The 11,406-nt window shown below is 38.3% G+C and overlaps 1 protein-coding gene and 1 non-coding gene across 2 annotated transcripts; one reads left to right on the top strand and one right to left on the bottom strand.

Annotated features, from left to right (window-relative positions):
* Nucleotides 1-2,308: 2,308 nt before the first annotated feature.
* LOC150036025 (uncharacterized) lies at nt 2,309-4,780 on the bottom strand. Its single transcript, XM_090313549.1, has 3 exons — nt 4,112-4,780; nt 2,683-3,679; nt 2,309-2,541 (listed from the first exon to the last, which is right to left on the bottom strand). The coding sequence occupies exons 1-3, from the start codon at nt 4,778-4,780 to the stop codon at nt 2,309-2,311; spliced, it is 1,899 nt and encodes a 632-aa protein (XP_090169675.1).
* On the top strand, nt 4,425-4,528 carry LOC150036026 (small nucleolar RNA R71). Its single transcript, XR_016529919.1, has one exon. It is a non-coding gene; the product is annotated as a small nucleolar RNA R71 (small nucleolar RNA).
* Nucleotides 4,781-11,406: the final 6,626 nt, after the last annotated feature.

The raw sequence follows: 11,406 nt of genomic DNA, 5'->3' as shown, positions 1-11,406 counted from the left end.
TTAATCATGCCAACGCTTTGTCCTTTCTTTGTACAGCTTGTTGTTCTCGTATGCGTTCAATCGCCATTCCTCGAGCTCGTTGAGCTCAAGTTTGCGTTGAGCGCCCGCGGTATCCAAGTTCATGTTCAACTTCTTAACTGCCCAAAATGCCTCGTGCTCTAACTCTACAGGTAAATGACAGGCTTTTCCTAATACAAGAGAGTATGGAGACATACCTATAGGAGTTTTGTAAGCAATCCTATAGGCCCATAATGCCTCATCTAGCCTCTGTGCATAATATTTCCGCGTTGCATTGATGGCTTTCTCCAGGGTGGACTTGATCTCTCGGTTTTATACTTCCGCTTGACCATTTGTTTGTGGGTGGTAGGCAGTGGCAATCTTGTGCCTAACATTATATTTTGCAAGTAATTTGGAAATTATGCAATTAATAAAGTGCGTACCTTCATCGCTTATCAGGGCTCTTGGCATTCCATAGCGTGTAAAGATGTTCCTGGTAAGAAACTTAGATACAGTAGACGCATCATTCCTGGCACAGGCCACTGCTTCTACCCACTTAGATACATAATCTACTACAAGCAGGATGTACTATTGGCCACAGGACAAGGGAAAAGGTCCCATAAAATCTATGCCCCAAACATCAAACAACTTCACTTCGAGAATATTGTTCAAGGACATTGCGTCCCTTGAAGAAATATTCCCGGTGCATTGGCAGGGGTTACATTTCGAACAAACTCCCTCGCATCTTTAAAGAGGGTGGGCGAAAGTATCCGCTTTGAAGGACCTTCGCTGCGGTTCTTTGTCCACCGAAATGCCCTTCGTAAAAAGAGTCATGACACTCGACTAAGATGCGTTGTGTCACTTCCTCCGGGATGCATCGACGCATTATGGAGTCAGGGCCTTGTTTATATAGAAACGGTTCATCCCAAAAATAAAACTTTCTGTCATGAACTAACCGTTTCTTTTGCTGAGAGTTGAAGTTCTCAGGGAATTGCTTGGTGGTTAAATAATTGACTATGTTTGCATACCAAGGTTCCCTGCCTTCAACTCTAAACAGGCTTTCATCAGGAAATGTGTCCTTGATTTCACTTTCTTGGGCTTGCATTTCATGATTCTCTAGCCTGGATAGGTGGTCAACCACCTGATTTTCTGTTCCCCTTCTGTTTTGGATATCAAAATCAAACTCTTGTAGCAACAACAACCATCTTATCAATCTTGGCTTAGCATTCTTTTTGCTCATTAGGAATTTTATGGCTGAGTGGTCGGTGTATATGGTGGCTAACACACCAACTAAGTAAGATCGAAACTTTTCAATACTAAACACTACAGCCAACATTTCTTTTTCAATAGTGGTATAGTGTTCCTGAGAGTCATTTAGTGTTTTGGACGCGTAGGAGATGGGATGTATCAAGTTCCCCTTCTTCTGCCCAAACATTGTTCCTACTACCACTTCACTCACGTCGCACATAAGAATAAAACGTTGCGTCCAGTCCGGTGCTATCAGTACTGGGGCTGTCGTCAACGCATACTTCAAAGTTTCAAACACGTCAGTGCAGTCTTCATTAAAGTCATAGGGTCGGTTCGCCTCTAGTAATGCGCTCATAGGTCGCGCAATCTAAGAGAATCCTCTAACGAACCGTCTATAGAAACCGGCATGCCCTAGAAAACTTCGTAAAGTTTTAAAGTTTGCTGGTGGTGGAAGTTTTGCTATGACATCTATTTTGGCTTCATCTACTTCCAAGCCAGCCTTAGATACTTTGTGACCCAAGACAATTCCTTCAGTCACCATGAAGTGACATTTCTCTCAATTCAGCACCAAGTTTTTCTCCTCGCATCGAGCGAGGACGACCTCCAAATTATCTAGGCATGACTGGAATGAATCTCCAAAGACTAAAAAATCGTCTATAAAGACTTCAACGGTCTTTTCTAGGAAGTCAGAGAAGATGGCCATCATACATCGTGGAAATATCCCAGGTGTGTTACACAGCCCAAAAGGCATGCGTCTGAATGCAAATGTTCCAAAGGGACAAGTAAATGTAGTCTTCTCCTGGTCTTCCGAATCTATCAGAATCTGGTTGTAACCAGAATAACCATGAGAAAGCAATAAAATTCTTTACCTGCAAGTCTGTCAAGTATTTGATCGATGAAAGGAAGGGGGAAGTGGTCCTTATTAGTTTCTGTGTTAAGCTTCCGGTAATCCATACAGATGCACCAGCCCGTGACAGTTTTCGAGGGTATGAGTTCATTATTACTATTGACTATCACGGTCGTTCCCTCTTTCTTAGGAACGCATTAGACTGGACTTACCCAACTACTGTCGAATATCGGATAAATAACTCTCGCGTCCAACAATTTTAAAATCTCCTTCTTGACCACTTCTTTCATTCAGCCTTCTTTGAGGCTCGATTGACCCCGACTTCCCTTCTTCCAAGCTAATCCTGTGCATGCAATAAGATGGACTTATACCACGGATATCTACAAGCGTCCAGCCTATTGCACGCTTGTGCTTTTTCAGCATCTGCAAGAGAGATTGCTCATTAGGCTCTATAAGATTTGCGGAAATGATCACAGGCAAAAGGTTGTTGGTTCCAAGGAATGCATATTTCAAATGTCCAGGTAACTATTTCAACTCGAGTTCTTGTGGTTCTTCAAGTGATGGACGCGTTAGTTTTGTCCACCGCTCACTCAGACTTGGTGGCTCTGATTCCTTCAGGCTCTCCTCCAATGCGAGGACCTCACATACATGAGTCTCTTCTTCAGGCAACTCAATACTATTTAGTTGATAATCTTCACTGTCTGGGAACTTTAATACGTTGAGCACATTAAACTTCACCTCTTCATTGTCCACGTGCATAGTTAATTCACCTTTATACTTGTCAATTAAAACTTTCCCAGTAGCTAAGAAGAGGCGTCCAAGGATAATTGGTGCCTCCCTATCTGCTTCATAGTCCAAGATATTAAAGTCTACTGGGAATATAAGATTGTCAACCTTCACCAAAACGTCTTCAATCTTCCCTTCTGGGTACTTAATTGTTCTGTCAGCGAGCTGAAGAGTAACAGAAGTAGGTTGTACTTCGCCAATTCCCAATTTCTTAAAAATTAAGAGTGGTATGAGATTAATGCTGGCTCCTAGATCGCACAACGCATAACCCACGTCCAATCCTCCTATCGAACAAGGAACTGTGAAGCTCCCAGGGTCCTTCTGCTTCTTTGGTAGATTGTTGCTTACTAACGCGTTACACTCCTGCGTTAACGCTATTACTTTCTTCTCCCTGACTCTTCTCTTCTTCGTCAAAATGTCCTTAAAAAATTTTACATATGTTGGCATCTGCTCCAAAGCTTCTATAGGTGGAATGTTGATTTGCAGTTGCTTTAAGAGCTCAAAAAAGCGCTTGAATCGATGCTCATCATTCTCCTTCATCAGATGCCTAGGGAATGGTGCGTTCAGTGGCACCTCAGGCTTTACCACGTTGCACATACTGGTTTCCGAATGGCTTGTGGTTTCGGGCGTTCTTTCTTCTTGATCCATTGAACGTGTAATGCGTTCTTTCGAAGGATTGTTGTTTCTTGGATTCATTCTTTTTTCTTCAAGAGCTCTTCCATTCCACAACGTCACCGCATGGCATTGCTTCTTCCCATTATTGTTCCCAGGTGTTTCGATATTGCTAGGTAGAACTCCAGGCTGCCTGTTTTTCAACTCGCTTGTTATCTGCCCTACCTAGATCTCTAGGTTTCTGATAGATGACGCCTTGATTTTCAGCAACGCGTCATTCTGGGCTATGTATTCCTTTAATAGTTTCTCAAGCGGAGATCTTGAGCTCGACACCTATTCTCTATTAAAGGTTTTTTGATGCTGCTGATGCGTTTGTTGAAATGTAGGCGACGGTCCATTCCTTTGTTGATGGTTCGCCCATGGGTGGTGCTCTTGCTGATTTCCTCCTATCCAAGAAAAATTCGGATGGTTTCTCCATCCAGGGTTATATGTATTAGAGAATGGGTTGTTTTTGATGAAGCATACTGACTGAGGGTTTTGTGGACATTCAGCATAGGAGTGAGGATCTCCATAGCCTACACAGCTAACCATGGGCTGCCCAAACGCCTCTACCTAATTCACCTTCTGCTGATTTGATGTATTTCCCATCGTTATGTTCTGCAGAAGGCTGGTCATCGTAGCCACTTGAGAAGAAAGTGTGGCTATTGCATTGGCATCAACAGAATTAACGTTCTGAGATCTCCTTCTTCTGTCATTTCTTCCATCATACGTATCATCCACCCATTTCATATTGTGTTTAACAATGCGGTCTAGTATCTCTTTAGCCTTAGTATAGGATTTGTCCATAAGTCCACCAGCCGCTGCTGCGTCTGTTGCCATCTGTGATGCTCTATTCAGTCCTCCATAAAACGTCTCCATTTGGATAGTCAGTGGTAGTCCATGGTTTGGGAAATTTTTGACTAAGCCCTTAAAATGCTCCCATGCGGCGCTTAAGATCTCAGTATCTTCTTGTTCAAAGTTTATAATCTCTCGACGCCTCCTCGCATTGGTGGTAGGTGGGAAGTATTTTTGCATAAATTTTTCCACCAACTTCTTCCAGGTGTTGATTTCACCAGGCTCCAGTGAACTCACCCATTGTTTTGCGTCATCACGCAAAGAATAGGGTAGCCTGATCGCCTCTGGGGTGATTCCAGGAATCACAAATGAATTACACGTTTCCAGGAAATGCTTCATATGGGCGTGAGGATCTTCACCACGACCACCCCTAAATTGTCCAGCACTCTGAAGCATTTAGAGCGTAACAGATTTCATTTCGAACCTGGTTCCATCCGGTGTTGGGTATATGATTCTTGGAGAGAAATCATATAGTATAGGGGACGCATACTCCCTCATGAGATGCATGCTGCTATTTGCCATCAGGATTGGATTCTGAGTAGCATGAGCTAGTTACTGATTTGCCTGTTCTTCCTCCATTGCTCATTGTCTGAGAAATTGCTGCCTTAACCTTTGATGACTGTTGGATCAGTTCCTACGCCGGAAAGTCCTTTCAATCTCGGGGTCGTATCTAAATTCAGGAGTGCTCTCCCTACTCATAAACGTTCACAAGCTTAGGCATAGCTTGTGATACTCCCTTGACTGAAGTGTTCCTACAATAGATACAAACAAAATTTCTAGTTAGTTCTTCTTTCAGAATCCCCGGCAACGGTTCCAAAAACTTGTTCGTTGCTATCGTGATTTGCTCTAGGAGTGTATTGTACAAAATAAATTTGAGAAATAAGTTCCAAGTATAAGTGATGCGTTTATACTTTGATGCGTTTAAGTAATTGTAACATGTTGGGGCGTTAGATATATGCACAGAACTCACACAACTCTTAATAATGACGTTCAAGTTTCCCTAAACCAGACCCAAGTATAAATCTGATTTAGGTTCCTGGTAGGTCCAGGGTCAAACTCAGGGATTCAGTTAACCAAACGCAGACCTTGCGTTGTATATACTGTAGGTGTTTTCCTAAATGAATGTGAGAAATGTATTATTTACACTAAATTGCTGTGCCTGTGTAAGAAGATACAAAAGAGTTGATTGGTGGATGATGGATCATGCGAAAATGGAGTTTAAGGTAAGTGGACGCGTCGATCTAAGATGAGTGTACACAACTTAAGATGTGATGTGGATGAGATGGAATGATTTGCTTATCTTTTGTTTATGCGTTAGACCTTATTCAACACTTCTCAATTTGAATGACATACAAAGCCTATCTCTAGGGTGCATGCATCTAACACAGAATGCAAGAAACACCAGCAAGTCTATTTCTAACTGTACTAGGCATCTTACTTAATGCAACTTAGTTATTCCTTCGAACAATCTAAGTTAAAGATGCTTTTACCAAGTTGTCAAGTTGGCTTGAGCGTTAGAATGAAGTTGAGCATAAAGTATTAATGCATTCAAGGAATAAACAATAGTAAGTATGATGGAACAAATACAACTTTTATAAAGAAACAAGGATTCTTTACAAAAACAATATTTAATCAAATGGAATGAAAGCGTTAAATAAAAAGGAAACTGAGTCAAGCCAAAGAATACAATCTCTGTATTTCTTTGGCTCAATCTCGTTGTGTACAATCACTTGTATAGGAAGTGGATGGAGTGTCTTTCTCAAGAGTGGCTTCCTCCGCTCCCTGACCGGCGGCGGTGGTGGTTCTCAACCTTTTCATCATCTCAACACCACGACATAGCTTCTACAGAACTAAGACTTATGACTAAAATTTACAGAGAGTGACTAAAATTTCGAACTCCTTAACTCTGGAGGGACTTCATCTATTTATAGGCATTTGTCACATCCAATTGGTGAAGGGGTAGCATTAAAGTCCATGTATTGGTTAGCCGCCTGACTCTTGGAAGCTTTTCAGATGCCGCCTGCTGCTTGGAAGCTTTTCCGACACTGCCTACTGTAGGTGCCCATACTTGCAAGTGGTGATGTGACACAATCAGTCTAGAGCAATGAATCTTCTCTGCGTTGAACTCCCTCCGACGCATGACCTTTGCGTTAGAGCTTTTCCTACGACACTTGTCTAATGCGTTAACATTAATCCTTGCGTTGAAATCCTGCAATACAATGCGTCAGTGTCGCGATATTTAGTAATAAAACTTCTTTTGTATGAGTTTGCTAATGTTTGAATAAATCCATGCATTTCTTCCAAAAATGAAGAGAATTTATCATTAAAAACCTTAGTTGTTCCAACTTAAGAGCAAAAATAACTTTTATTTCTACAAGTTATCACTAACTTACCAATATAACCTGCCTAAAACCTTGTTATGCAATTACCACTTAGCGACACAATAATCTATGACTTTAACTAACAAATGCAACTTAGTTATGACTCAGAAATGACAATACATCCATCAAAACAACACAAGAATAGATATATGGGTCCCAAAAAAAAATACACTAGTTCCAGACTTCTATCACAAACATGTGTACATTAATTTCAAGCTTTATCCTAAGCTTTCTCCTTCCCAGCCGAGTCTTGAGTAGCAAGCAGTAGTGGGTTCAACCTCGGGGAATCTGACTGCTACCTAGGAAAAAGAAAGCATTTGAAATGGTGAGTTGGTTACCCAGTGAGTGACTCATAGAAAAGCAGTTCGTCTCAAGCCCTCCATACACATAATAAACATGTAAACATGCTGAAATTACTCTCAAGCAACTTACGTAGTAACATATGTTAAACATAGCATCATAATCATACATATTACCAAACCTTAGTTGAAAACAGTTATATGTAGGTTAAGCTCCCAACGTCCATTCATGGCCATGAGACCCATACTTTGGTCCCATTATAATAACTTTGGCCAGGAGACCCATACTTCAGCCTCTCATACTAAACTATCTACGTGCACGTGGAGTATACTAAGTACCATCAACACCTTAGGTACTTCCTCGGATACCTTCTATACCTTCGGCATTCGGCTTACTAGAATCGTACCATTCATAGAAACATGTGTAAATAAATCTTTTGGCATAACATTTACCTAGCGTTCACCATAAGAGCATTGTCAAAATTTAACACGCATGCTTCACGAAAAATAAACATTTAGCTTTTACAATACTTAGTATTCAGCCTTGACATGCGCTAGAATTAGTAAAACTTATTTAAATAGCTTAAAACATCATGCTTAAGAAATGCTATGAAAATTTTAAAATCATAGGTATAAACTTTAGTTTGTTGGAAAACTCATAAACCTTAGCGTGAAATTCATTCGGAACGCATGACCTTTTACATATACATTTTTTAAGACATTTAGTCACTCACAAGTCTTTAGGCTTGTTTTTCTTAGGCTTGGTAGACTTCCCCAATGGAGATTGTTCCTACATATAAGAATAAGAAATTTAGCTTTTACCTTGGTCTCCCTTTTAAGACTACTCTTTTTAGACCAAGCTAACATTTAGCAAGAAATTTCTTGTTCGTCCAACAAATTCCAGATTCAGCTTCTAATATCAATAACTCGAAAACCATAACTCATTTTAAGAAAGTTCCTTTTTCAAACATGCTCAGAATTGTGTTAGCAATGATAACTCAAAATTTCAGCATGAAAATTCTTGTGGTTTGATCTGGGGCTTTAAATGTTCCAAAATATGTAACTCAAACCCCATACCTTATCTTGCAAAAGTTTCTCATACAAACTTACTTTTAATGGTGATAACAATATTACCTTAAATTTTTAGCTTGAAATTTCATGTGGTTCGGCCTAGATCTAAGATTCTTTGTCGAGTGCTTGAAAATGCCCGAAAATGAACCTTCGCCTCTTTCTTCCTTTTCCAACCTTCTTTCCAGCAAGAACATCCTTCCAATGGCTTGGTTTTAGAAACTAGACTCATCGAGCTTTTCAATGGTACCAAGATCGCTTGATTTGCCCAAAGTAATCGTCGAAATTGAGCTCTTGTATTTCCCTTTCCTTTTTATACTACCACCAAGCCTTTGCATGAAATCTCCTTAAGCCACCTAATTCACTAGTGGAGATTAAGGGCCCAGATTAAGCCATCTTTCTGGATAAAATAAAAGAAAAGTTTAAAGCTGAACGTTACGAGAAAATCGATACTCGATGGAAATGGGTAATTACTTGATCGGAATTTCAATGGTATTCTGGTGAATACTCGATGGAAAACTTGATGCTCGATGGCTTGCTCGATACATGATCCTTCCTCAATCACTCATACTCGATGTTTGATGGCATTTACTAGATGCCTATCTTGTGCTTACTCGATGCTCAACCACCTTTTTCACGACCAACACTTCGCCAAAATTTCTTTTTGCAAGGCTAGCTTAAAAGTACCCGAGAGCCAAGTTTCCCATACTTAAACATTTTCCTTCTTCAAAACTTATCCTTTACCCAATTCCCACAATTCCAAAGTAACTTAAATATTTAACCCCCTTACTTTACTAAACTCAACAATAAACATAATTAAAAAGGGAAAGTAAGGTTCGTGTTTTACATAGGGTTTGCAGTTTGTAATTGTATTGCACAAATATTTTATTTATTTAATAAAATATGAGATGTTTTATTTGAAATTTAGTAGCATTAAACCCACAAACCAATAAACTAACATCTAAGGTTATTTTCTGTAGTTTAAACATGTATGTAGAAATATATAGGTGGATCATGTTCGAGTGATAACCTAAATTTTCTATAGTAGATGGATAATGCTGGATACTTTATCCTAGTGACACTACGAGTATGGTCTGCTTTGTAGATGTTACAATTGTTGTAAAGTGCTACAAATGATTTGATACTGATCATTCATGTGGAGACATATGAGCGGGGATTTTCTATACAAAAGAATTTGAATAAAACTAGACCACGAAATGACTAGTCTCATTATATAACACCATTCATAATAAAGATTTATATTTCCCCTGAGGATGACCATAGGTGACATGACTTGAATCCTAAGTGAGTTGTAAACTCTTGCCTATGAGGGCGGTCCTTTAATTTGTATGGTTGAGAGTGACCAGATCGCCGCTTCAACAAGCTTACCATTTTGGAGATTCGTCTGATTTGGGAGTTGGGAACACAGCTACACAAGACAAAATTTACTCCTTCCCCAAGGTTGAGGTAAGTAGATAAATTGTTCCTTTAAGGGTTGATTCCGGGGCTTGAACAATGTGGCATCACACCCTCTCCTGGCCCGAGAGTGGTTTGGTCATAGTTGGATTATGACTTATTGTTCGTTAGAGGGATCAGTGGTACTTAAGGATTTAGATGTAACTACAAGGAAAAAACGGTAATTTTGGCCCAGCTATACTTACGAGCAATTTGTGAAGGGTCATCATAATGTTGACTGGTTATATCAAATGGCCACAAAAATATATCTATAGTATGAAGAGTGCAACTATCGGTCTGTAGTGGAGTGCCTGATAGTTAATGAATATTGAATAATCTAATTAAAGAAGTTTAATTAATTATTCAAGTATCATTGGAGCTTCAATCTACAGGTCTATGAGGTCCCCTCTAGCCCAACAAGGATTAAACGAGAATCATTTTTTAATTAATTTGAATTGTTCAAATTAATTGAGGGAATTAATTATGTCATATAATTAATATAATTCAATTATATATGATATAATTGCTATAATATATTTGATACATTATAATATAAAGTTTATATGAGAGGAAATAAAAATTGAATACGTTTCATTATTAATTATGTGAATTGGCTACATATAATTCAATTTAATATAAATGAGATTTACATTAGATATCATTGTTGAGAGAATTAAAATTATTGGTTATATTGTATATGATACAATTTTAAACCAAAAGGTTATATGTTATATGATATAACATATAGTAATATATATATATATATATATGTATATATATATATACACAGTTAGTTAGTTATATATATATATATATATATAGTTAGTTAGTTAGTTAGTTGGTTTTTATATGTATATATATATATATTTTATATTAAAATTAATTATTGATTTATTAATTTTGATATTTTGAAATTGAAGGAGGGAAATAACTTCCATCCCCTATTCTCTCTCGACCCACGTACTGAGCGGGAGTTTTTTTTTTTTGGATTGGTTTTTAATCTTCGTTGTTGACAGATAAGAAGAATATACAGAAAAGTTATGAGATTTTTTCTTTCCCAATCTCTCATTTCTTCTCTATTTTCCTTTCCCTCTCCAAAAAATCACAGAGCCCAACACTCCTGTGATTCTCATTCCAGAGAAAACAGAAGGTTCTAATAGGTGGTGTCTAAATTAGGGTTTCGAGTTTGTGGCCATTTGGAGATCTTTTTGATCGTGACCATTCTTGGAGAGGAAAAACATGAAGAAAAGGTTAATTCAAAAGTAAGGGTTTCTTGAAACCCTAATTCTCTTTTCTTTTTACTTTTAGCATGAAATAATTTAATTAACTGCACAATTTTTTTGTAAAATTGTTAGTTTTATAAAAATAGGGATTTGGGTCTGATCCTCGTTTCTGCATCAGAGCAGGGTTTGTGGCTAAAATTTTTCAAAATTTTCAAAATGATCGAGTCTGTAATTTAAAGTTTTGAGTCATTCATGGATGTTCTGGTCGAATTCGGGAGAATACGAGGTGAAAATCAAAGAAGATTCAAAGAAAATCGCAACTGTACAATGCATTCTATACAGTAGCGTGGTAACGATATGCTCTAGTGTTGCAACATTGTGATTGGGCGAATGGTACATTCTATTTGTAGTTTTGCAATGCTAGTTCATAGCATTGCTGTTGGGGTTGATGCCCTAAATCTTGTAGTACAAACGTTTTATTTATGTAATAAAATATTTGAAATTTTATTTCAAAATTAGTTGTATTAATCACAAACTAATAAACTAATATCCAGGGTTATCTTGTAGATTAAACATGTATGTAGAGATATACGAAT

The sequence above is a fragment of the Benincasa hispida genome, chromosome 5, assembly GCF_027475165.1.
Source record: "Benincasa hispida cultivar pf3 chromosome 5, pf3_genome.v1.1, whole genome shotgun sequence".
NCBI classification, from domain to species: Eukaryota; Viridiplantae; Streptophyta; class Magnoliopsida; order Cucurbitales; family Cucurbitaceae; genus Benincasa; species Benincasa hispida.
The sequence above is the reverse complement of the archived record's forward strand: the minus strand, read 5'-3'. Positions and strand labels throughout refer to the sequence as shown.

Excerpts from the sequence above, each read along its gene's own strand:
- LOC150036025 (XM_090313549.1), bottom strand. The coding sequence starts at position 4,780 with ATGCTTCAGAGTGCTGGACAATTTAGGGGTGGTCGTGGTGAAGATCCT. Across the intron at positions 3,680-4,111 it reads ATACATCAAATCAGCAGAAG|CCTGGAGTTCTACCTAGCAA; the intron begins GTGAATTAGGTA and ends AAAAACAGGCAG. Across the intron at positions 2,542-2,682 it reads ATCAGAGCCACCAAGTCTGA|AGCCTAATGAGCAATCTCTC; the intron begins GTGAGCGGTGGA and ends CAAATCTTATAG.